A 27,632-nucleotide genomic window follows, 5' to 3' on the forward strand; every position below is an offset into this window, starting at 1 on the left:
TGAGCAAAGATTCTTGTCTTTTATGGAAAAAGTTTTATTTGAAGATTGAAAGTGAAATCTGCGTTTAGCGGTTGATTCTTGATTGATGATGGTGCTTTCAAACCAAATCCCTTGATTGTAGGGATTGTTTAATGTAAGCCGAGAAAAAAATAAATGATTATGATGGAAATAATAGATGCGCTTGGCGTCCCATATGTCTCCTAGTGAAGTAATGTCATCGATTTCAAAAAATTTATCATAAAACTTTATTTAAAATGATATATAATTTATTATTTAAACAACGAGGTAAGTAAAAATTATCAAAAATTATTAATCACTTAGTCAATCATATATCATATATCTTTATCATTTGAGATAAATTTTAAGACTTCTAACATTATTCCTTATTTTTTTCCCATAATAAACAATATAAACCTTAAAATATATTAATGAACATTCTTGATAAATGAAATAACTATCACTATTATGCCAAATGAAATTCAACCCTAAGCAATACATATATCCGTGATTGCCGGAACAAAGAATAAATGGGCATATCTATAAAGAAAATTGACTTACTTAAAAATTTGTGTTAGTTAAGTCATTAGAGAATTTTATTTTAGACACTGTAATTTTTGAAAGGATCACGCTCTCATGATTCCCACCTCTCCATTTTTTTTTAAGATTTTATGCGTAGGTACACTTATTTCTGCATGAGTAATATAATAGGTAACCCAAGTATTAGAAATTATGTCTCATTGATATAAGGTATATCATAATTTTCTAAAGTAAATTAATAATTTCACAATTTTTCCGATGAATATTATTTTGTTAGAGATGAAATTTAAAAATGTCTAATGTTATTCATAGTTTTTTTTTTTAATAGTAATGTTATTCATAGTTGATCACTCAAAACTCTTGATTTATTTCAAAAGCAACCATTGACACTCACCATATTCATCGTCTACTAGATATTTTACCAAATGTTTATTTGAAATGTCTTATTTAATAGTTATAAGTGCTAATTTAATTATATAAACTCTTTTAAAAATTTTTGTTATTATTTAGTTTTTTTTCTTTGAGTAGAGCTTTTAAGTATTAAATAAGTTATTTTTCCTCTACTAACTTAGGCTTTTGTGAATAGAGAATAAAAAACTTTTTTAAATGTTAATATGTCTAAAATATATTTTACTTATTTTATGATTTTACTTTATTTATTTCATAACATAACTTTAAATAATTCGTCTATTAAAATAATTTTATAATTTTTAATTAAAACTCTCATGAACAATTAAATAATTAATTTTTTAATGAAAATTTTTTCTGTAAAAATAATATTAATAAAATCTCTATTTAAATAAATTTTATTTAAAACGAAGCGGATTTGAAATTCGATTTTCGTTAAAAATTTAATGAAAAAAATAACAATAATAAATAAGTATCTCATACATCGAATATCTCAAATTATGAAAAAAAAAAAAAGAAATATTTTATGGACAGTTTTGATTGGGAGTGTGAAAGCTACAGGAGGATAAGAGCAGAGCTGACAAAGAGGACTTTTCGTGGGGTCTTTCAGTGACTGAGACAACGTGACAACTTTACATAAATGGCCGAAAGCAATTAATTATTGGGATAATTTTGTCCTGCACCCAACTGTTTCAACATTTTTCACCACACACCCATATGTTTCGAAAATATTCACTCCACACCCAATTCCGTTAATTTGACCGTTTATTCTAACGGTCAAAGGGTAAATTTGAAAATTCATATCCTAAATATTATTTGATGATGATAAATTAAATTTATTTGATAATTTAATTGATGAAATTATTATTAATTACCTTTAAATAAATTTTTTTAATGTAAACATTAATTATTAAATTAATATTTTATCTCATGTTATTTTTCTCTAATTCAAGATAAGGGGTATTTTGGACATTTATTTAAATTTTAAATAACTCCGTTAAACATAACGGTCAAATTAACGGAATTGGGTGTGGAGTGAGTATTTTCGAAACATATGGATGTGTGGCGAAAAATATTGAAACAGTTGGGGGCAGGACAAAATTAACCCTTAATTATTTAAAGGGCTATTTTATTTAATTCTTTGAAGGAAATAAGGGATCACATGCATTGATTGCGCACACTGACACTGCGACTGAGCTGGAGCTTAACAGGTCACATTATTTTGTTATGAATATTTTGGCAAGTGGCATAACTGTTAACGCAACCGTTTGGTCCCCCCAATAATGGTCCTGTCCAATCGGTGCTTGTTTTGTTTTGAATAATATTCTTTTAGCAAAACATAAATTAAATACATATATAATATAATAAAAGTAATTTTATAATAAAGAAATTATTATTTTATTTTGTAGTATATTACGATTTCATACTTTTTTTATCTTTAATTTATGTGCAGTTATTTTATATAATATATTTATTTTTTAAAAGAAAATGCGTACATATATTATTTAAACTCTGACAAAATGGACAGTGACATTTTGTGTTTTGATAAAATCGTCATTAATAACCTTTTTATTTTAGAAAATAACCACCCATATTGAAACACTAACCTTTTTTTATTACAAAAATTTCAAGATTTTTTTTTAACCAGAAAACGGATTTTGATGGACTTTGAAACATAAAGGAGAAATGATTAATTTTGATTGAAAAAAAAAATAGCATGGAAAAATGAGTCTCCTGGTTTTTATTTTTACCATTACAACACTTGAAAGCCATGGACCCCAGTCCGTACGATACTGGCCCAGCCAGTAGGCTCATGGCTACCCATTAGTAAACTCAAAACTCACTCACACACACACACACACACACACACACACACACACACACACGAGCCAGGTGACTCAATATATCCCATCCCATGCAATTGTTTTTTATTTTTTTATTTTTTTTTTATTTTTATGCTAAATCATAATCGCAATTGAAGAGAAATGGCATTCCTCTGACAAGCCAAATTAAATGGTTAAATGAGATTGTTAATTTTCTTAATCACAAATCTAAAAGACTACATGGGAATGCATTTTGTGTTATGTATCTTTCAACTCAAAAACAGAAGTCAAAAATAAAAATAAAATTATGGTTTATTCGATTTTGAAAATGAATTTTTATTTTTATTTTTTTTTAAATAAGAAAGTGTTATTAAAAGATCATGAAGTATCAAAGATTAGAAGTTAAATGGATAGATAATGGAGATAAACCAATCTCAGTAGTCAAGGGCAGATCGAAAAATTAAATTCATTAGGGTAAAATAATAATAAAAATTAATAATTTATAAAATTGATCCTAACATCAATTTTTTTTTGAAAATTTGTCCTCACTAAAAATAAAATTTTCTAAAAACTTAATAAAAAAATAAGGAGAATTTTTTGTTGAGTGAGGTCAATTGTCCACATAGACTCTATGTAAATTTGTCCCTATCATTAGCGAGTCGTAAGTCAAAACAGAAGGCCTAAGCCTTGCCAAAATCAATATAATCCACATAACTGCATTAAATCAAATTAAAATAAATTAAAAAATAACATGAAAAAATGATCCTCTTGGTCTTTTTTCTAACACTAGCATATGGCTACCCTTCTGTAAACTCACAACTCACAGGTGGCTCATTTTTTTACATTACATGAGCCGAGTGACTCAATATATCCCATGGCAGTCCTCTGTCAAGCCAAATAAAATGGCTAAATGAGATTGCTAACCCCAAATCTAAAAGTCTATATAGGAATGCACTTGATAATATATATATATATATATATATATATATATACATATAAAATTTGAACTCCACTAATATAGATAAGGAAGAAATTTTATTTTTCATTTCTACAATACTCTTGGATATTCTTAATAAAGCTTTTCGCGTTCCTTCAAGAATTATATAAAAAGATAAAAACTTTTTAAAGTAAGTCTTGGGACTTCCCTTGTAATTTCTTCATCCGTTGAATCATTAACACGTGCATTTTTCAATTGATCACGTTAGAGTAAATGTAGTAGTTTAATTTAAGAATTTAATGAATAAGGGAGCACATATTAGTTGTTTTTTTTTATTAATGTAATGTACGCAATTAAGAATAATTTTTTTTCAAAAATTTACCATATCTTTAGCGTAACTTCTTAGTTGGCTTTCAGAACTGCAAATTATTAGAGTTTTTGAATGGATCGAATCGTGCCGATTTGATTTTTAATAATGAGGTTCATGATTTAAAATCATCTGTATTTAATGTCTGAATATATAGTTTGTCTGTTTAGCTTGCATATCGCGTTGCATGTTTTGAACTTGACTGACTCTCGTGAGCTTTCTCATTTTTTAATTTTTTTTTGGGGATAACAACTATTTTAAATGAATTTAACTTTGTCTAATATGATTAGAGGCCTATAGACAAAGTTATTAATATTAGACAATTAAGCTAAGTTAAACCCTCCTTATGTTAATATTAAAATAAATTGGTGCTTATTTTTTTGTCTGAAATCTAAATATACTTGAATTAGTCTGAATTCTAAACAAAGCTAAATGTCTGAATCTGAACAATATGTAGACAAAGTTATTAATATTAGACAATCAAGCTAAGTTAAACCCTATGTTAACATTAGAATAAACTAACGCTTGTTTTTTTGTTTGAAATCTAAATATACTTGAATTAGTCTGAATTATGAACAAAACTGAGTGTCTGAATATGAACAATATGTTTATTTTTTTTTATCTAAATAGCTAAAAGTAAATATGAAGTTGTTTGTTTCTTTAACTTAAAAAAAATCTAAAACTAGTATTTTTTTTACATTTATACCCTTAGAAATTATAAATATTAAACAAATAAAAAACATCTAAAAGAACACAAATAAAATACTATATATTATCATAACATAAATCATGTTCAATTAAATACACCACTTTAATATTCTAAATTAGTATATGTTAATCAATCTTATTGTAGTTCATGATGCTTTTATAACAAAAATATTCATAAAAAATTATGAAGATAAATAATGGTAATTTAAAGAAAATAAAAAGATAAAAATAATAATAGTCTACCACAATATTATCACAAGTTATAAAGATGGATAATAATGCTAATTATTAAATTTCATTTATGTAAGGATGCAAAATAATTAATTAGATGAAATATTTTGGAGAATTTTTTTAATTATATCATTTAGACTTTTTAGATTAAGCAAAAAGTTAAAAGAATTAACTTAATAACTTAATGAATGATTTTTTTTTAAAGTTGAAAAAAAAAACAGATTTAATGACTTAAGTGATTGAATTAAAAAAAAAACTAAAATTGTTAATTACCTAACGTTAATTGTTGTATATATAGGAGTAATATAGTATTAACCGTAAATTAATATGATGGTTGCATGTAATTGAAAGCTATGCCGACTATGTTAACTAAAAATATTTATTACCAATTATAGAATCAAAGCAGCTAGATTACCATATGTTACTCACAAATCCAAAATGATAAGAGGTTAATCACTTAAAATCACTCTTAATTAATTACAACAAACCATACTTAACATATCAAACAAAAGATAAATTGTGTTGCCAAGAGCTAAAAATAGCAATGCGCACAAGTTAAGAACTAAGATATAGGATTAATTTAATTACTTAGTCTGTTGATGAGTGCCAAACTATTGCTTGTTATTTTACGAAGATCCACAATACTCTTCTTGATTTTGTTCTTCACAGATTCCCTTACATTGTTCTCCTCAAATTCATCCATGCACGTATCTTCATCCGTCATTGCGGCACTAACCCATGTTTTGATGTCCGCCATTTGATCTTCCTTATTCAAAGCATCTCTTAAATTATCCAATACATTGGAAGCTTTCCTGAGCTCATCGACGCAGTCATCTATTTCTTCATTGCAATCTTCAATGACGGCTTTTTCCGCAGGTCTTAATCCCCCCTTTTTGGCCATGCTTGTTACGAGGGCAGAGGTTTTGTTCGCGGCTTTTAGGTTTACGGTCAAGGCTGTGTTGCAGAGCTTTACGGAGTCAGTTTTGATGGAGGAGGCGTACGATGAGAGATACTTGTAGCAAAGGGCTGGATATAATGTTGAATTGCAAGACGTTTTGATAAAGTTCTTGTAGATTTTGAGGGAATTAGATTTGGCTGTTGTGGACGTTCCAGCTAATGTTGGGTTGATATTTGAAATCAGAAGAAGAACGGTGAGAGCAAAGAATAGACGTGAACATGATGGGATTGTAAAACTTCTAGCTTCCATGTTCCAATCTTTTAATTTGAATTAACCTCTTAATTGCATTGAAAAGAGTGTAGAGAAGATCCCATTTTATAGGCAGCCTCTCATGCTCTCTCAGATGACATGTTTAGAATGCAGAATAATTTGGAACTCTTTTAAGTCTTGTACAGCAATATAATAATAATTGACAAGTAACCTAGCAGTCTAAGGCATTGAAAAAGATGACATGTAAGCGTGGGAGATGAGATGGCACATGATATGTAGAATAGATCTTCCAGAGGAAAATGAAAACCCCTTATTATTTCGGTAAATTAATCATTTTTCCTTTTATGCTTCGAACTCATCAAAACTCTCATACCATTAAAGCGGACGGTTAAATTTCAATTTTTTTTTTGTCTTTTATTATTTTACCCTCATAACCAAACTTGTGATTAATTTTATTGTCAAAATGGTTGATCAACCAAAAAAATAAAATAAAATAAATTATTAAATTAACTGAATCTTTTCAGTGGCAGGAAAATTTTGATGACTTTCGAAAAATTAGAGAAAAAGGTAGATTAATTTCAATAAACATCATGTGGAATTTGATCATTTTCTCCCATGTTGCACGTGCATAAGAGAATAAGCCTCGTAAGGAGATTATGTCAAATAACAATGAGGAAGCGATTTGCATGATTCTTTTGTGTACTGTTAATGTGTCAGCCTGTAATTGTTTATACATATTTTGCTGCATTTGCAAGCTGTTCGTGCAAGAGCATAGCCCTTCACATGTGGTTCATCCAATACAAAATTGCATGTTTAAACATGCATAAAGGGGTAACTAGCTAAGTAAAAATCCATTTATAATACCAGTGATTTCTTTAATTACGTATCTAACAAAAATATTTTCATGCCTTCTCAAAATTCAAGCGTATATATATTATTGTTAGCTAGCAATTGAACTTACAGTTCAAAAGATGCCACTCAATTATGCTTAAGGAACATATTATTTTGTCCTAATTTTATAGAGGGAGATATCTTTTTGTATATTCATAATTTTCAAAGCTATACTCTGTATAGCTTTGTTATTGGGCTATAAAGAGTGAGTGTATAATGATTTTCAAGTGTGCGTGTTCTTATTTTTAAAATACAAATTTAGGATTTTACGTGATATTAAGTACTTTACAATGTCGTGAACTATTGAAAAATTAATTCATAATATTGTAAAGTTTTTTTTTTTCAGCAATAGCGTTGTAAAAACTTTAAGTTGTGAAATAACAACTTAAAAAATAAACAAAAAAATGAAGTATTTAATTAGAGTCTAGGTTCATTCGAGAAAGAGAAAATGGAGGTCTGGATGAATTAGTCAAATTAAAGAAAAATATATTTTATTGTTTGGAAATTCTGGCACGTGATATTGGCGGCTCGTTTAGCCAACGGTTGAAGGGATAAACACAACAGGTGAGGGCTAAGGGGGGGGTCTATGGAAGGCCCATGTGCCCCACCCCATAAGGACGGGACACGTGTCACATTAATTTGGCATGAGCTTGTTAGTGAAAGTCAAGGTATCGTCTATCATCGAGAAGACATTGCACATGTCGTCTAAACATTGCGTGAAACGCTGCTAAACGGCAGCCGCTGTTTGTGGAGATTTTATTTTGGATTGGCATAATTCTTTAACAATTTTTTATGTCGTATTTTCAATTTACGTGTTAATGTAATAAGTGCTATGCAATATTTGAAAAGAGTAACGAGGAAGTTACTTATATTTGCAATGTAGGCGGCCCATAATTCTAATTGATTTTGGAACAATTAAATGATGAATTATGTTAATGCGTTTGAGGGTGGTGTTCAATGGTTTAAATTTATTGAATTTTGTCAAATTTAAGTTCAATGTATCGTATATTAGGTTTTATATTTTGGATCCAATTCAATCCAATCATTGATTGAAATTTAGTATAATTCAAATTAATAAAAAGTCAAATCCACTTTAATTGGATCCGATCAATGTGTTCAATCCAATTAAAATAAAAATTTACAAATAAAAGTCATCAATTGACACTTCAGAGTTCTAAAAACTAACAATTGAAAAAAAATGTCAGCTCCTTTAATATTTCATAATTCATATATTTTATTATCATATGGTTAAATGAAATTGAAATTTGAATATTGAAAGAAGCCATTGGTTGCGGCTTGCAGCTTGTACTTTATAGTATTATTGAATATTCAGTCATACGAAATTAGATTTTATTTTTTTTAACAAGTTAAATATAAAAGTGACATGTAGCTTTTTTAAAAAAGTAAATAAAGAAAATACAAATTAATTGGTTGGCTTGTATTGGTTTATATTGAATTTGAACAAATAAATCCATAAACTCCAATAATATTGGATTTTTAATTTTGTAATCCAATCCAATCAAAAGGCCAGTCTGACAAAAATTCAACTGGTTTGTATTGGATTGATTGGTTTAATTGGATATTGAACACCCATAACCTGTGTTTTAAGATTACATGTTAGTAGATATGCATTTGATATTAGAAATATCGTACAACGAATATATGATTAGTTTTGAATCTAATGTATCTGATGGCGTATTTTTTAAGCAAATTTTATACTGTAATTGGCAGTCACAGGCGCTAAAAAAATACATATATTCTTCTACTTTCAATCAAAGGTGAGTTAATGATATGATTAATTTAATGTTTTAATGATACGATTAATTTAATTTTTAGTAGAAATTCAGACATTAAAAGAAAGGATCAATCCTTCAGAACATGAAAGGTTGAATCTGTGAGAAGATTTTTTTGAGATTATACATAAAAGAGGACCCTTGAATTGAAAGGTTCTCATGATAAAGACTTCTACATAATTAATGTCCTAATGAACAATCAACTGAATCAAGTCGCTTACTTCTTAATTCATGATACTATACCTGCACTATTCATGTAGTGATGATTTGTGTTCATATAATTTAAGATGTAGATAATAGGTCCTTGACGATCTTATCTTATCAATAAATTATTGTATCATACTTCACGTTAGACACCTATTTTTAAAAAATTATATAATACATATTAATGAATTGGATAAAATGAAGAAACAAAATTACTATAAGTACAAGTGGGTACATAAGTACTGAAAATGAACACTACATTGATTAAATGAACTTTACAAGTTAATTACAAGGTTTCAAGTACTTATTAAATGATACAAAGTACATGCAATTACTGATTGAGTTGGTTGATGAGAGCCAATGCGTTGCTAATTAGTTGAGAAGCCCTTACAATACGTCCTCTAATAGTGTCCTTAACTTTCCCATTCACGCCATTCCCTTCGAAATTGTCCATGCAAGTATCTTCATTTGTCAAAGCAGCACTCACCCAAGTTTGTAGGTCATTAATTTTGAACTCAAATTCTGGTCCTTTCAGATCTTTCATTGCTTGCAACGATTGCTGCAATTCATCCACCGAGTCTCTCGTGTTCTCCACACAGTCCTTCACGGCACCGGCTTCTCTCGGCCGCAATTCCAGCCCCTTTGATAGCTTCAACACCAATGCCGAAGTAGATTTTGCTTCATTTAGGCTCACTGAGAGTGCTGCATTGGCCAATTCCGTAGGGTTTGTTTGTATGGTGCTAGCATAAGACGAAAGCGTATTGTAACATAAATCGGGATACAATGTTACCCTACATGAAGTTTTAATAAACTCTGTACTACTGGAATTGGATTTCACTGGTGATTGTTGCACTAATAATCTAGTTGGCAAGCATGTTGTTGTAGTACAAAAGTATAGAAGAGTGATAATAATGGCAAGGCTATAGCAAGAAGGAAACTTTGAGCCTGTGAAAGATTCCATTATAATAATAGAAGTTGAGGTGTGATGAGAAAAAGGGCAAGAGCCCTTCTTTATATAGGGTAATGTGCCCTAAATTTGAGGGTAATTGTGGGGCATATAATTTCTTCAATTATTGCAGAAGAATAAGAGATAGGGTAGGGAGAAACAAAATTGTTGGCATTTTTTGCATGTGGTCCTCGATCATCTTTTCATACCCACAGGACAGTATAGACAAAAAATTTTATAGAGCCACATCGAGGCTTATTTCAACTTATGTAAATGATCTTTTTCAGCGTGTGAGATTGTTTGAATTATTGGATGGTAAAATTTGTTATAAAAGCTAGGGAAAAAAGCAAAAAACAAAAAAAAAAAGTACGGTAAATGCAATGTTAGTACAAATACATGAATTCTATTATAGCGTCATTATTGTAAGAACTTTGGTACGTATCATGGGAACTAATATGACATCCGGCTGTGGAAAATTTATTTCTTTTTGTTGAGTCCATACGATATATCTAGATATATACAAGAGCAATACTAGCATTTATATATGCTCTAACAATTAAAATGAGTGCACCATCTTGCATTTTTCTAACTTATGGAGACATAAAGGTTAAACAGGTTTTGCATCATATTTTGCGTTTATATCAAATAAATATTAGGTAGATATTTATAGGTAAAGAATGAACGAAGTTAAGAAAAATTAAAAAAATTAACATATAACAGGGATATTTGGATTCAATACTAAATTGACCTATCATTTTCTTAACAACAAAAAGATTATGAAGAATTGAGTACAAATTAGCTCAACATTGAATCCAAATCCTTTATTAGAGAATATCGATTCATAAATTCTAGCATCAAGTCCTTTTTTCGAAAATGGAGTTTCCATTATATGCGGATTTTTTCAAAAATATTTCAAAACACTTTATTCTTAGCTAGATAAGCCATAACTCATAATTCTTTAGTCAGAGATATTTAATTACGTTATGGGCTACAAACATGATGTAAATATATAATCGCAAAAAAATAAAAATAAAAAATTGCTATTTTGATCACTCGGCAGTCGGCAGGTTCCTTGAATCACATCCTTCAATATACGATATACCAGAATTGATTTCCAGTAGTTTTTCAACCAATAGTTCGTTTTGTTTTTATTTACCAAATACTTCGTGTTTATCTAATTTTGGGGGCCCCCCCCCCCCCCCCCCCAACAAAAAAAATAAATAAATCATTGTGACAGGATGGGGAGGGGATCCACGTTTCCGTAGCCGTTTCTGAAATTTTGCTGTATCCCCATATCTTCTCCATTCGTTCAGTAATTATTTAAGAGGCGGGCATGAAGATCGTTGAATGTAGAGGGGACCTTATGGGTAGCGATCACACTACCTGATTAGGGAAATTATCAATTTATCACTGATTTATAATGAAGGTTCAATTTAATATTAAAGAAGTTTGACAATTACTCCATAGCACCGAAGTTTTTCGTGATGGTAATTTGATGCACAATGAAAACAGCTGTAGGGTCTCTTCCATGCTTCAAAGTCATGAATTTTCGATATAAATGAAACAAAAATAGTAAGCTATTCAGGGTCGGGTACCCAAGAATCCAAGATCCCCTAATGCTTCGCCTTCAAATTTGTGTGGCCTGAAGAACCGACTTGGGAGCAGTCACAAATTAATAACAAATAAACGAAGCTTACTTTCTCGGTTGAATCCACGAATTGCTAGAATTTTCAAGACCAGCGGCAGCAGTTTGAAAAGAGTTATTAAAACACATACTATACATTGATAATTGCAATCAAATACCAACAATACAAGCAGCTCAGTTGATTGTGCGGCAACCAATCAACTTCATCAACTAGTAAATTAACGTCGGTCCCAGGACCATTCAGTGTGAACTGGGCGTATATCATTAAGTTGGTATTTGTGGGCTCCGATATTAAAGCAGCTCAGTTATAAATCGGAATCCGCCGTTCTCCTCGGCTTAATTACTTGCATTTTGCTTTTATAAGCATCTGCTACTTGAACCACAACTTGAGATTTAAGGATAGGATGGACTATCGTTTCACGGTCACACATTTTCTTAGCATCTTCAAACTTATCAGTGTGTGCACTCAGCAGTCCAATGTTACATTCTGATATGTCTAGTCGTTTTCTGTTCAAATGGCTTTAATTTCATATGTATTACAACTTTTTGGCGATGAATAATAATAACAATAATAAAGGTCTTTTGTCGGCGCAAAACCATTGAGATTTTTTTCCCATTTAACAAATTTAGTTATCAAGGAAAAAAAAAATTAGCAACTCAATCTACCCGCTGAACTGGTTATATTTATCAAAATCATTGAAACCGATCAAAAATGTACTTGAGCGGAGGAAATTTCGCTGCAACCTATTAATTCAATCGTTCATCAAATCAGTCGGTTTTGGAATCAATTGAATTGTTTTCAACATCCTAACGAGAGTTGCATTATATTTATTTGTACATATATAACTAAATAAATTGCTTTAAAGAAACACTTAATTTGATTCACAAAATATCTTGTACAGATAATAATTCAAGTGAACATCATCGTCTCGGCTTTTATGCATCTGTATGGGATCCGTGACATATTGAACTGTCGCTAAATTTTGTTTCTACTCACCCACTTGCCTATATTAAAACCAATATATGTAGCAAGTACTAGCACACTTTTCTTGGCCGCTGGGCCACAGGTTCAATTTATTAGGGTCCCATTGATGTATTCATTGTCGCACTTTGTTGCCCTATAAAATGGAGACATTTTCTCCCCATTTTCGTCTCATGATCATCACAATATAGCCCATATATTCAGAATTCAGAAAAAGAGCAAGAGAGAAAATGGAATCTTCATCATCAAAATATTTGCTCATTTTACTAGCCATTTTTTACCTCATAAACTCAAGCTCAGCATCCAGAAATGTCCCCTCTAAAATTACAGCTAGCACTGAGTTCATCAAAACATCTTGCAGTTCAACAACTTATCCAACACTTTGCTATAAATCCCTTGCTAGACATGCAAGCTTAATCCAAACAAGCCCTAAGCTCCTCGCCCATGCATCCCTCAACGTGACCCTTGCAAAGGCTAAATCAACGTCAGCCGTCATGTTAAAGATGTCGAAAAGCCCTGGAATGAAGCCTAGAGAGGCGGATGCCATGCAAGATTGTTTGGAGGAGCTGAGTGATTCAGTTGATGAACTCAGAAAGTCTATTGGCGAAATGGGTCTGATCAAAGCTTCTAACTTTGAACTCACAATGAATGATATACAGACTTGGGTTAGTGCTGCTTTGACTGATGATACTACTTGCAGCGATGGATTTGAAAAAAATACGGTTAATGGGAAAGTTGTAAGAGGCCAGATTGTGAAGATTGCCCATATGACTAGCAATGCCTTGGCTTTGATCAATAGTTATGCTTCTCTTCATGCTTAATTAGAAACTGTGATGATGATGAGCTTCAGCATTAATGTTAACTCACATATGTGTATATTGTTAATCTTTTGTCAGGAAATAAAATTCTATTTAATATTGGTCATGTATCTTTAATATATTCCTACTGTAAGACAAACTGAGAACTGGAAAGAGATAGGTTGAAATGAGTGGTGGTACGTAGAAGATGTGTTAGGCGCTGTTTGTATTGAGCTCGCTCTATTGTAACTTCTTAAATTATTTGGTAAACATTAGTTATTGTGGTTTAGAAAGTAAATTGATTTGATCTCATAATTTCATAATGAAAAATTTATAAAATCTTTAATTTTTTTTAAAATTATTATTTAAAAATTATATTTACAATATATTTTTAACTTTTATTTTATAATTATAATTTTTTTTCCACAATAATTATCACTTAAAAACTCCAATACTTCAGTAACAAACAAGGCCTAAGTAAAGTTGTAAATGTTAACTTGGTAGATGCAAACATATTATGATAATTAGCTTTCAGTTGAATCCAAGAGAATATCACGTGGGCACAGAGGAAAAATTGGACAAACAAGAAGCTATGAACCAAGCGAAAATTGCTCCACCAAATTAGTGACAGACGATGATATGGAGGCCCTAAAAAAATGTCACATCAATCTAAAATTTTATACATTACCTTGAATTCATGACGAATTTCCTCAAGAACTTATGAGTTTCTCTTTTATTCTTGAAATTGATTGGGCCGAATGAAAAATTTGACCTGATCTGAGGCTGAATCATTTCATGGTGGTACACTAACAAAGTGAGATTTATATAATTAGTGGGTATATGTCGTCCAACAAATCTAAGGATGTTTACTTTATTCCGTTATTTTGTTAAGTGAGGCTATTTCGAATGCTGAACAATTAAGCAGGTTGCCAGATGTTGGGATTATATGCTCTTTTAAAGCATATTAATTTGTTTTTTTATTAATAAAACATTTTAGGTATTTTCAATTGCATAAATATATATTGAAAAATGTCTGTTTAATCATATTATATGTATTTATGTGATCATCATATGAATTCACAGAAGATATAAATACAAGTTATCTTATGATTAAATAAATTTAGTTCGTAGTTGATAAATAAAGTTGGACGCTCTATTTATGTTTAGATTGTAGTAAGTTCATTGAATGATTTGTCTTAATCATGTATGAATTTACTGATGTAGTTTTACTACATTGAACTGGATCACATATGAGATTTAATTAACCTTAAAATGACTGTCAGACTTATTAAATCTCATAGACATTGATTTTACTATAATCTTAATATTGAGTTAATTATGATTTCATGAATGTAATTGTTATTTCATTTGAGTTACCAATGGGCACGATACATACTTATAGTCAAGATTACCCAGTATCTTGGTGGGAGCAATTATAAGTATTGGAGTTATAGATTAACAATATAAAATTTGTACAACTCATCTCTTGATAGGTTTTCGGCACTTGATCATAGAATTCTCTAACCAGAGTGTGTCAACATATTTAGTATGTTGAAAATGATCATTAGAGAAAACCCGTAAGAATCAAGGAACAAGATGTAATTAAATTGATTGGATAATTGGGATATCAATTTAATTAATGATGTGGTACAAAAGATTATACAGTAAAGAAATAAATGTGGCTTGGGACGATTTATTATTCGAGCATACAATTATGGAGGTCAGTTCCAATCTTTTAGTGGAATAGATTTGGAATTAAATAATTGGGCTAGTTTAATTACAGGCCTAATTATTGTAGCTACTATTGTATGTTTCAAAATGATCCCCGGGTTAGCTCATTTAATTGACTGCACCAGCACCACTACTGGATTAATAAGGAAGATAACTAGCTATTTTGGTCAAAAGTCTAAATATATTATGTAGTGGGAGACTCCATTAATATGCTTGAGTGTAATGAGCATTGTGTTATTTTACAAGGTGGGCCCCTATAACACAATAACAAGTAAAGTGACTTTCGTTTTAATTATTTTTTAATTTAAATCAAAAGGGATTTAATAGAATTAAAAATAAATAAATATGGAGCCTAGGGTTTCCACTAGATAGAAATACACAAAGGGTTTATTTTCTCTTAAAAGAAGATATGAGTCACTTTATACAAATTAGAGAAAAATATTTTTCTCTCTAATTTTGAGAGAAAAAATTTCTCGTGCTAATTGCATTAGTGGTGATAAAGGTGCATACACGTCAAGTGCAGATTAAACCTGAGTCATAATCTGGAAGATTCTTGATGACAGTTCGTGATCTAACAAGTGTGGTGGTGACGGATCGTGATCTAACATGAGTAGTGGTGACGGATCGTGATCTGGGAGCCTAAATCACTTCAGTAGAAAAAGCCAAATTGAATTTTCAAGGTACGATTTTTAGATTACAAATTCTTATATATTGTATGAGAGTGATCTTAAAAATTTTTATAAAATTTTAAAAACTGATTTTTCTCCAACAATTGGTATCAGAGCCATCTCATATTAATATATAAGAATATTGTATGAAATCAATCTTGAAATATATGTATTAGAGTGGCACAATTTATTCAGATATATATTATTTGTTTAATATATGAATACAACATGTTTTGGTTTGTCTTAATTCATAGTTAGTGTTTAAGTATTAGAGTGGCAAAATATTTATCTTTTGCCACCAGCTTAGTGTTTTAGGTCTACATATGAAAATATTGTTATTCTCGCCGATATAAGTACAAAGGGTGTCAGTTGGCTCAACGGTTTAAATTTCTTAAGACGTTGAAAAAAAAAATTTGCTTCTCAAACTCTTGCTCATATAGGTAGAGGGCAGATTTAAATTTTAGCTAACTTACTGATCAAACTTGTTTTTATGCTTTTGTGTTTCGGACTAGCTAGTAGTGAAATCCTCGTTTTTCTTATCTTTTTTATTTCTTGGTGTAGATTAACTGATTCAGACACATTTTCATGGTTTTTGGTTTGAGTGTTAATCATTTAAGTTCATGTTATAGATGACAATAAGCCTAACTTATTTTCTTAACCCAATAACTAATCTTAAATGATGCGGGTATTTTCCCAAACTATCATCCTCCCCAAATGCAAATTGGTGTTTTCCATAGCCACTATCATGCAAAAAGTGAATGTATGTTCATTTGTACATTGAATTTATTGGATGTCAAATTTATATCATATATACATGGGGTATTGAAAATTATTGGATTTCATCTAAAAATGTTAGATTATATAAGTTTTAGATTATATAAGTCATAAAACTAAATATCTAAATTATTGCGGCACAATGCATAACAAATGTTTTTGTGAGAATTTAGTAAATTTATGTTATAGGAGTAAAATAGTCAAATTAAAATTATGTTAAAGCAAACTTATTGGTTTGTAAATTACAGTATGTGCAACGTGTATGTGCGACGTGTACTTTTTAGAGGTCATAACTTACGCTACATGTGTCTATTTTTTACGTATAATATACCGTTTCGAAGTTTACGAGGAGACGAATCAAACTCATAACATTTTCGCTGGTCTCCCCAATGATCAAACCAAAAATTTGTGTCAATTTAAATGCGACAGACACCTATTGTACATAAAGTTGTCTGTCGCACATATTCTCCGTTTTTGAGATATTTATGTAAAACGTGTCACATATTTACTTTATCATGTTTTGTAGTATGTATATGCGACACATTTTACATGGATGTCGCATATTTTCTGTTTGTGCGACATCCATGTAAAATGTGTCGCATATACATACTACAAAACATGATAAAGTAAATATGCGACACATTTTACATAGATGTCGCAAAAATGGAGAATATGTTCGATAGACAACTTTATGTGCAATAGGTGCTCATCACATTTAAAATGACGCTAATTTTTGGTTTGATCATTGGGGAGACCAGCGAAAACGTTATGAGTTTGATTCGTCTCCTCGTAAGCTTTGAAACGGTATATTATACGCAAAAAATAAACACATGTAGTTTAAGTTATGACTTCTAAAAAGTATCGTCGCACATACTATAATTTTGTGCGATATGCTGAATTATGTGCAACAGGTGCTTGTCGCACAAAAATATAGTTGTACTTATGTGCGACAGGCACTTATTGCTTAGCTTGTTGCACATAATTCAACATGTCGCACATAACTTGAATTTTATTTCTAACTCGAATTCTACTGTTTTCAATGATTTTTTTTTCTCAACTCAAATCTAACTACTTTAATAAATTACAGTATTTTATAAATGAAAAATAACAACATTTACAACAAAATCTATGTCAATTTTGAACTTAAACCATAGACTTAATCCATTAAAAATTTATATGTGTAAGAACATAAAATAACCTTTAGAATGCTCTTCAATTGATGATTTTATATTTTTCTTATGCTTATGCTGAGAGTGTTGAGAATATTAAGATTTATTGAGAGTGTTGAAAATGTTAAGATTTGTTAAGGGTGTTGAGAGTGTTAAGATTTGTTGAGAGTGTTGAGTATTATAAGAATCACATTGTTTGAAAATTTAATGAAAGTGGCAAGGGCAATTTGATCCAAAAGTTCAGTATTTGGCTAGTTATGATAGAAAAAAGTTTGAAGGGTTAAATTTAAAAAATGTAAAAATATTATAGCTATTTTTATAAATTTCCCTATATATTCCTACTGTAAGACAAAATGAGAACTGTAAAGAGATGTTGAAATGAGTGGTGGTACGTCGAAGATGTGTTAGGCACTGGTTGGTATTGAGCTTGCTCTATTGTAACTTATTAAATCATTTGGTAAACATTAGTTATTGTGGTTTAGAAAGTAAGTTGATTTGATCTCGTAATTTCATAATGAAAAAATGATAAAATCTTTACTTTAAAAAAAATTATTATTTAAAAGTTATATTTACAAAATATTTTCAACTTTTATTTTATAATTATAATTTTTTTACAAGTAATTATCACTTGAAAGTTCCAATACTTTAGTAACAAACAAGGCCTAAGTAAAGTTGTAAATGTTAACTTGGTAGATGCAAACATACTATGATAATTAGCTTTGAGTTAAATCCAAGAGAATATCACGTGGGCACAGAGGAAAAATTGGACGAACAAGTAGCTATGAACCAAGCGAAAATTGACCAAGCGAAAATTGCTCCACTAAATTAGTGACAGACGATGATATGAAGGCCCTAAAAAAATGTCACATCAATCTAAAATTTTATACATTACCTTGAGTTCATGACGAATTTCCTCAAGAACTTATGAGTTTCTCTTTTATTCTTGAAATTGATTGGGTCGAAAGAAAGATGTGACCTGATCTAAGGCTGAATCATTTCATGGTGGTACACTAACAAAGTGAGATGTATATATTTAGTGGGTATATGTCATCCAACAAATCTAAGGATGTTTGCTTTATTCCGTTATTTTGTCAAGTGAGGCTATTTCGAATGCTGAACAATTAAGCAGGCAAACGAATCAATAGTTGCAAACTCTTATTTTAGAAAAAAGATTATTTGCACACTGCTTAAGCAATGAAATTATGGGCATTATTATGGTCCCATGGTCAGAGCCTCTTTTCTTCCTTCGGTCCCACTGTTTAAATCAAGTCACTAATCACTATTATGTTGATAAGTCATTTTAAAATATTTGTCTTTTGCGACCGGCTTAGTGTTTTAAGTCTACATATTAATAGATTGTTATTCTCGCCGATATAAGTACAGAGGGTGTCAGTTGGCTCAACGGTTTAAATTTCCTAAGGCGTTGAAATAAAAAAATTTGCTTCTCAAACTCTTGCTCATATAGGTAGAGGGCAGATTTAGATTTTAGCTAACTTACTGATCAAACTCGCTTTTACACTTTTGTGTTTCGGACTAGTAGTGAAAGCCTCGTTTTTCTTATCCTTTTTATTTCTTGGCGTAGATTAACTGATTCAGACTCATTTTCATGGTTTTGGGTTTGATTGTTAATCATTTAAGTTCATGTTATAGATGACAATAAGCCTAACTTATACTTAAAAATTGAGAGATGTTTGCTTATATTCTTAACCCAATAACTAATCTTAAATTATGTGGGTATTTTCCCAAACTATCATCCTCCCCACATGCAAATTGGTGTTTTCCATAGCCATTATCATGCAAAAAGAGAATGTATGCTCATTTGTGCATTGAATTTATTGGATGTCAAATTTATATCATATAAACAGGGGTATTGAAAATTATTGGATTTCATCTAAAAGTGTTAGATTATATAAGTTATAAAATTAAATATCTAAATTATTGCGGCACAATACATAACAAATGTTTTTGTAAGAATTTAGTAAATTTATGTTATAGGAGTAAAATAATCAAATTAAACTTATATTAAAGCAAACTGATTGGTCTATAAAGAGATCTAAGTCAATGCAAAAAAAAAATCCAAAAAATTTTCATTATTTCAATTATTTAAAAATAATGGGAATTTTTGTATAGTTATTTTTTAAATCTAAAATACGAAAATTGTGGGAGTGTCCCCCACGCCATTCCTTTCCTTAAGATAGTGGCACTTTGGTCCCAAGCCCAGCATCATGCAATCTTTATTAGGGATGGCAATTTTTTCTGATGAGATGGGATCCTGCGGGATCCCATCCCATTTGGGACGGGATTGTGACATATTTTTGTCCCATAAAAAAATTTAGGGACGGGAGTAAGATATTTTTTTATCCCAATTACATATGCGGGACGAGAGTGGGATTGACAAATTCCGTCCCATCCCGTCTCATTATCGATTAAGAATGAAAATTTTTTCAATTGGGATGGGATACCGCAGGATCCCATCTCTTTTGGGACGAGATTAAGATATATTTTTGTTTCAAAAAAAATATAGGGACAAGAATGAGACGTTTTTTCATCCCATTTGCATATACGGGATGAGACTGGAATTGATAAATCCCATCTCATCCCGTCCCATTGACAACCCTAATCTTTATCATGCAAATTGAAACTAGTGGGCTCCGAGATGTGGCTAAGACAGACCCTACGCGGCTAAAGCAGCTAAATTTTGAAATTAAAATGCACTGCATTTCTTCAGCTTTCCATTCCTTTCTTTGGGGCAAACGTGAGGCCAATTTCCTCAACTTGTTTTGCAATTTGAGAGTTTAAGGATAGAATCGAATTATATTATTTCTTGTAGGTACACTCACACAACTTGTTAAGAGATTTTTTCTTAGAATATATCTCCAAATTTAATTAAGTTTCCTTGGTCAGTAGCAGTAGCCCGTAGGCCAAAGTTGAAACTAGAGGTGGCAAAAATACCTGCCCGGTCCGGACCTGGACCGTACCCGGGCGTTGTTGGCCGGGTATGAAGCTGGGTCGATCTTGGGCATCACTTGATAAACCCGAAACCCGGATTTTATTAAAAAAATATTATAAAATATATATTATTTTAAATATTTATATTTATTTGACTAATTTATTATACATATATAAAGTTTTAAACACTTAAAGTTTATATTTTTATGTCAAATTTTATTGAAATAAATTTAAAACTTATAAAATTACCAAAAAAATAAAAAATATACACATATAATATTAAAAAATATAAATTCGGGTACCCGGATTAAAACTCGGCCCGGACCCATACCAGGACCGGTTGCATCCGGGTAGGGTCCGGTCATTGCAATATCCGGACTCGGCCCGGGGTTTTGCCATCCCTAGTTGAAACCTTTCCCTCAACTTGGTCATTTTGTGGGCTCCCGGATTCAACATGCGGTTCAGTTTTGAATACCAATATGTTGTTCCTATCTTTCAAAAAGCATTGGATTTAATTTCGCCTTAACTTCATCTGCACAATTTGAGAGTTAAGGACGGGATCAATTATTGATTGTGCTCAGATATTTTTGGAATTGGCTTCCCGCCTTCCTTTTGGGCCCGCTGTCGACATTCTAAAAGCAAAATGAGTAGTAATAACCCAACAGTTGCACATAAACTCTAGAATCTGTTGAGCGTTACACGTTCCAATAATAAAGAAAGAAAGTGTGAGCACGGAAGTGCACTAGATCGGTTAAATCAAATTTTGATACATAAATCTATTTAATTAATAACAATAATCGATCAAAACAGATCAAATCAGATACAAATATCTCCTGCCAAAAACAAATTTATTATCGCTTGGTTCTTTAATTTTCTTTATTCAGAGATTGATATTTCTCCTTTTAACTACTTACTCTTTACAATTTTCAGAATAGTCGATTGACCATTCGCTGCCGAAATTTTGTAGCTGGAATGGGTTTATTTGCAAAAGTTCTAGCATAAGAGAGCAAAGGACTGTCATGAATTTAACCAGTTAACCACCTGCTACTGAAATGGAGAAACCGAGATTATGAGAGGAGCTTACTCCGTTAATTTCAAGATGAATTTTGTTCAAATTCACCACTCGCCTCGATTAGAATCTAAAATAGCTTTGAAGGATTAGTACATTGTTCTTGAACGTTGGCTACCAGTTGTCAACTTTGGGTCCCATTGATATTCTTGACTGTAGCACTTTTTGCCCTATAAAATGGACACCCTTTCCTTTCCGTTTTCATCACATAACTCAATCCTCACTTCATTTGCTCATAATTTCAAAGGTCAGAGAGAGAGACATGGAAGGTTCATCCTCAAATCATATGCTTAAATACTTTCTCATTTTACTAGCCATTTTTTCCTACTTAAATTCAAGCTCAGCCTCTAGACATTGCCCCTCTAAAATTGCTGCTGACAGAAGGTTCATCAAAACATCTTGCAGTTCAACAACTTATCCAACACTTTGCTATAAATCCCTTGCTAGACATGCAAGCTTAATCCAAACAAGCCCTAAGCTCCTCGCCCATGCATCCCTCAACGTGACCCTTGCAATGGCTAAATCAACGTCAGCCGTCATGTTAAAGATGTCGAAAAGCCCTGGAATGAAGCCTAGAGAGGTGGATGCCATGCAAGATTGCTTGGAGGAGCTGAGTGATTCAGTTGATGAGCTCAGAAAGTCCATTGGCGAAATGGGTCTGATCAAAGCTTCAAATTTTGAACTTACAATGAGTGATATACAGACTTGGGTTAGTGCTGCTTTGACTGATGAGACTACTTGCAGCGATGGATTTGAGAAGAATACGGTGAATGGGAAAGTTGTGAGGGCCCAGATTGTGAAGATTGCTCATATGACTAGCAATGCCTTGGCTTTGATCAATAGTTATGCTTCTCTTCGCGGTTAGATATTCTCATGATTAGCTCCATTATTGTAAGTGATTTATGCAGTATTAATCCTGCCTGTGGAGATCAGATTTATGAAAATGTAATCTTTACTGCAAGCAAATAACAGATCCAGAAAAAAAAAGTTGGATTTATCTATTTTCCTTTTCTGTTAGGGATGTCGAAGAAGCGTTGGCAAATGGCTTTGTAAATGTAAATTTGTACTATATAGTAATTAAATATAAATTTGAACTTGTTAGCTAGTTGCATGGTCTGTTTGATTAGAGGTTAGGTTATGATCACATGTAAACAGAGAAAAATTGGACAAACAAAAAACTATCAACCAAACCACAACTGCTCTTACCTTGTAGTTAGTTGGGCTGTGCAATCAAATACTAGGAAATTTTTCGTGATCGCCAAGAAAATTTATCATTTAGTAGGTAGTGTAACAAATCTAAGGAATATTTGGCTTTATTCTATCATTTTGGTTAGTGTGTGAATTTCAATCTACATTTCAATTTGCTCAAAAGCATATGGTGCCAGTTGCAAAGCACTGATACAACTATTATTTACTTTAAAACATTATTGCTAACTCCTTAAGCAAAGAAATTGTGGGCATTGCCGCATTGGCATGGCCCCATGGTCCCAAACTCTCTTTGTTTCCTTCTCATTCTCAATAAAGCACCAGAGAGCACACTCTAAGCCAGCCCAACCACTCTCCTTGTTCACGAATTACAGATTATAATGCAATGAGGCTGACCAAATAAGAGCAGTAAATGCTTTCACCATACAATTTTCTAAAGTGGTTTGTGTTTCGAATTTGCAAATGAGTGGAGCAAGATTTTTATGAAAGCTGACATGCTCATGAGCGTACTTAGATTGATTAAAACAGATGTGGGTCAGAGAGGCATGGTTCTGCATCATGCTTATAAAGGACAAAGAGAAGAAAAAGAAGTCTCATCATAATGAAAACTACAGTACAGGCACAAAAATATATTCCCATCGAGAAGCTCCTTGAGACAGAAAAGATGTAAAGCAAACCACTGGAAAGACAAAAGTAAATTCCTCTTTTAACCATTGACATATTAAGTGATTTTGCAGTTACAATCCAGCCAAAACAGAGCTCAGTTTGAAGATACAATCCCGCCCAAAAAAAAATATTTAAGTTATAGGAAACTACTAAGAAGATTTCTTGGGAGGAGACATGTTATGAACGAGGGAAATTGTAGTGCTGACAAGAAATATCTGTACCGATGATCCTGTATAAGGATACATAGAAAACAGTGTTTAGGTTATATAGATATTATGACACAAGCATGACAACAGATATACTAGTTAACATAAAGACAGTGAACTTACCGATCAGAACACGTGCAGTTTCAAGAAGTTCAAACTTCTTTGTTTCCCAGATGCTTGGGTTGTTTATAACCTAAACAAGAGATTCATATTACAGTCAGAGAGCTTGAGAGAACCGCTACTTAACCTCTGCAACATAACTTTTGAGATGAAATGAAAATCATTTTTCTTTAAGCATGCATTCATGCATTTGTAGTCTTGATGATCCAATTTTCTAATTCCAAACTCAGTAACCATTTTGAACATATGAGTTGAAGGGGAGCATACTCACCATTGATAAATATATAAAGTAGATCTATACCCTATTCCCTTCTTTCACAATGATTTCTGGAAATTATAATAGTTACAACATTATTAATCCGTGGTGGAAGGAGATATAACATCCAGATTCTTGGTAGAATTCTATAGGACCTGAAAGACTTATGTACTCTGTTTATTAGAAAATAACTCAACTAGCATTAAATAAGTACTGGATTATCCATTTTAGGAATTCCAGCATGACAGGATAAGTATTGTATGTTGATAGATAAACCAATCAGGAAGATTGTCTGTGCAAAATTCATCACTTCGAAATGCCATCATAAATTAGGCATGAATAAACAAATGTGATACCAACTTGCAATGATGTCCCAGGGTTAAGGTATTCATTTTTTTTCCCATGGGCCCCTCATGTCCTCTTGCTGTTTTACAAAAAAGGTTAAGAAAAATAAGCACCACCGAATTCAAATTCGTTGAATTAAGTCAATGCTAGACAGTCCATCCTCACTTAACTAAAATTACTTCCCCATGAACTTTATCAACAATAAGATCCATTTCCATATTTCCTCAAGCCACTTTGTAGAAACCAAAAATGGAACTGTTTTAATCTTGAACATTGTCAGCTTCTATAATGGAACAACAAGAACTTCTTGAGAAAAAGGGTCTCTAACACACATATATTCCCAATAAGACTCAACAGAAAAATCCACACTTCTGCAAAAACTCCTTGATCACTCTATAATGCTAGCAGATCATCAGAGCACTGTATTCCATATAAATCTACTGTATTCCATATAAATCTTACTCTCCAGTGCACACCCAACATATCCAACTTCAAAAAAAGATACAAATTTCTCACATTTTAAAAAATACATAAGTAGGGCTCTTCAACCAACTCAACTTTACCTATTCTAAGGCGGCAACTACTATTAAGCAATAACACACTCTACTTGATTGACATTGCGAATACTTCCCAAATACCAATAGGATAACACAAGCTAGTGGGCATTTTTACGAACTTCTGGTCCAGAATTGGAAAAAGAAAAAAGGACTTCAATACTTCAACGAACACCATATGTCATAGTCAATTAATATTTATTGGTTTGTAGAAATAGATTCTAAATATTATCAGGAAGAATGAGAATTGCTTGTTAGAAGTCAAAATCAGTTAATTTTGCGTGGCACAAGTCTTCTTCATCTAAATGCCACAACATGTTAGAAACATGTCTGTCATCCAGTCATTTCATACTCTAACGCACTGCCCCTTATTTTGGCTAGACTACTAAGTGCAGTCATCCATCAAGAACAACAATGTTAAGTTTTCTATCAAGATGGGAGTTCCATTTGAAACTAGTGCAATTGAAAAGACAAATAGCAATGTACCGAAACAGATAAATTAACACTTGTAAACAATGAAACTTCCCTCACAATTTTGAAAAAATTGAAAAGTGAAATAATAATAATAATAACTGACCTCTAAAATTGAATTAGTCCTGACGACACTAAATACAGAGAGAAGCACAGCAATAGACGATGCAACCACGCAAACTCTCAAGAGACTGACTCGGCTGCGCTTTTGACCTACAGTACATGAAGATATTCAACATTACGTGAACCAACAAGTCACATACAAAAATTAAAGGAAAATGATGAAGTTAAACAACAACCTAATTCTCCAATTATAAGAGAAACCAATCCAAGAGAAGCAGAGGAAAGAGAAAGTGGATTGGGACCCTCTTCCTTCGAATTTAATACAAACGTGAACAACAATCCTATCAATTGAATGGCAGCCTGCAATCACAAACATATACAAATCCAAAAGCAAAATTGAATTAAACCCAATTGATCAAATCAAATAAGAAGTTCAAAGAACCTACTAAAGCTCAGTGACCCAGTTCAAACTCAACAAACCCACAAAGTGTTACAAGTAAAATTACCAAAAAATTAGGTACCTGAGCGAAAATGAGTTTAGAGAGACGAGACTTCCCTCTAGCCACCTTTGTGTATCCTGTTGTTAAATTTTACCAACAAATCAAATGCATATACTGAATTTATGATCCTGTTATCATAAAAATGAAAACTTACGGGAATCGACGACCATCCGATACGAAAAATCAGATCCGTCGGTGCCAGATGGCCGCCCCGACGCAGTTGATTTTCTCTGCTGCATCTTGTTTCCCTGTTCTGGTTCACAGCTGCCACGGCGGGGACTGTGACGGTCGCTGCGGTTGCACGGTCGATTTCGCCGACGAACTCCGGCGAGGAACAGGTGATATCAGCTAATTCGTCGCCGGTGGCGGTGCCGACTACGACCGTGATTAGAACTACGAGTTGTACGACGATGCCGGAGCTTCTAGAAGAGAACGAAAAGTTGAGAAAAGAAAACGCGCAACTGAATAACGAGTTGAGTCAGTTGAAAGGATTGTGTAATAACATACTCGCTTTAATGACGAATTACGCGTCCGGTCAGCTGGACAACGTAAGTCTGCCGGAGGGGAAGACGGTGGATGTACTGCCGGCGAGGAAGGCCGATGAGGCGGCGCGAAGGTGGAGGAGGCGGAGGAGTTGGATCTGACTCCGAGGTTGTTTGGTGTGTCGATTGGGGCGAAGTGTGCGAGGAGAGAAGAGGAAGAAGAGCAGAATCAACTGCAGCAACAGCAAGGTGAGAATGAGCCGGGGTCGGATGTTAAATCAGAGCCGTTGGATGCGAATAATGATCATCATCAGGAACCTCCTTGGCTAGAACTGGGTAAATCGTGAGAACTGACGACGATATGGATTAATATGGTTGGTGCACGTGGTGATGGGGCGCCACGTGATGATATGTGCGGATCCGGTCAAATTGTTTGCTTATTAAAAGGCAAGCGCTTTTTGATCCCAGGAAGGTGGGAATGTGAAAGGAGTGCGGAGAGCAGCAAAGCGGCTGAAAAATGAGAGAAGGCAAACTCCTGAGGCGACGACGAAAAGGTAGAAAGCAACTGATTCAAGTTATAGGTTGCTCCAGCACAATGTGGAGGGGGCTTATTTGTGGAATTTTATTAAGATCTTCATGTTTACAGAGCAGTCCCTAGAGTTCGACGGAATTGTAGCAGATATACCGTCATACTTTTAAAATTATTTCAATACTCTAAAAATAGAATTTGCCAAAATTTTCATAGACACCCTTTAAAAACTGACATCAAATTATTAAATTGTCCTCATTTTAAAGCACTTCCAACTCAAACACAACTACTCTACTCAAACAAACACTCATATTCCATACATGCTAAATCAAACATCAACACGAGCAAATCGAGCATGAGAAGGGGAAGCTGCCACAACTGAGAAAGAGAAGCCTAGTTCGTTGTTGCACAATCGCGGGGAGAGCTGATCTTTTATT

General features: G+C 32.3%; 5 protein-coding genes across 6 annotated transcripts; 2 read left to right on the forward strand and 3 right to left on the reverse strand.

Annotated features, from left to right (window-relative positions):
- Window positions 1-5,443: 5,443 nt before the first annotated feature.
- LOC102623113 (pectinesterase inhibitor 4) lies at window positions 5,444-6,289 on the reverse strand. Its single transcript, XM_006490028.4, has one exon. It carries the CDS (start codon window positions 6,216-6,218, stop codon window positions 5,592-5,594), a length of 627 nt encoding a protein of 208 aa, XP_006490091.2. The 5' UTR covers window positions 6,219-6,289; the 3' UTR covers window positions 5,444-5,591.
- Window positions 6,290-9,303: 3,014 nt separating this feature from the next.
- Window positions 9,304-10,058, reverse strand: LOC102623387 (21 kDa protein-like). The gene has a single exon (XM_006490029.4). The coding sequence runs from the start codon at window positions 10,026-10,028 to the stop codon at window positions 9,399-9,401; it is 630 nt and encodes a 209-aa protein (XP_006490092.2). The 5' UTR covers window positions 10,029-10,058; the 3' UTR covers window positions 9,304-9,398.
- A 2,737-nt stretch (window positions 10,059-12,795) lies between these two features.
- LOC102623691 (21 kDa protein-like) lies at window positions 12,796-13,557 on the forward strand. The gene has a single exon (XM_006490030.4). The coding sequence runs from the start codon at window positions 12,871-12,873 to the stop codon at window positions 13,459-13,461; it is 591 nt and encodes a 196-aa protein (XP_006490093.2). The 5' UTR covers window positions 12,796-12,870; the 3' UTR covers window positions 13,462-13,557.
- Window positions 13,558-21,987: 8,430 nt separating this feature from the next.
- LOC102623982 (21 kDa protein) lies at window positions 21,988-22,902 on the forward strand. The gene has a single exon (XM_006490031.3). It carries the CDS (start codon window positions 22,060-22,062, stop codon window positions 22,660-22,662), a length of 603 nt encoding a protein of 200 aa, XP_006490094.3. The 5' UTR covers window positions 21,988-22,059; the 3' UTR covers window positions 22,663-22,902.
- Window positions 22,903-23,687: 785 nt separating this feature from the next.
- Window positions 23,688-27,256, reverse strand: LOC102624263 (uncharacterized). Of its 2 annotated transcripts, none has more exons than XM_052433693.1 (7): window positions 26,692-27,256; window positions 26,339-26,603; window positions 26,206-26,261; window positions 25,921-26,044; window positions 25,728-25,834; window positions 23,999-24,068; window positions 23,688-23,898 (listed from the first exon to the last, which is right to left on the reverse strand). In XM_052433693.1, exons 2-7 carry the CDS (start codon window positions 26,421-26,423, stop codon window positions 23,819-23,821), a joined length of 522 nt encoding a protein of 173 aa, XP_052289653.1. In that variant the 5' UTR covers window positions 26,424-26,603; window positions 26,692-27,256; the 3' UTR covers window positions 23,688-23,818. The 2 variants fall into 2 exon arrangements, with proteins under 2 accessions (XP_052289653.1, XP_052289652.1); XM_052433692.1 differs by having other exon boundaries at window positions 26,339-26,606.
- Window positions 27,257-27,632: the final 376 nt, after the last annotated feature.

The sequence above is a fragment of the Citrus sinensis genome, chromosome 9 (genome assembly GCF_022201045.2).
Source record: "Citrus sinensis cultivar Valencia sweet orange chromosome 9, DVS_A1.0, whole genome shotgun sequence".
Taxonomy (NCBI): domain Eukaryota; kingdom Viridiplantae; phylum Streptophyta; class Magnoliopsida; order Sapindales; family Rutaceae; genus Citrus; species Citrus sinensis.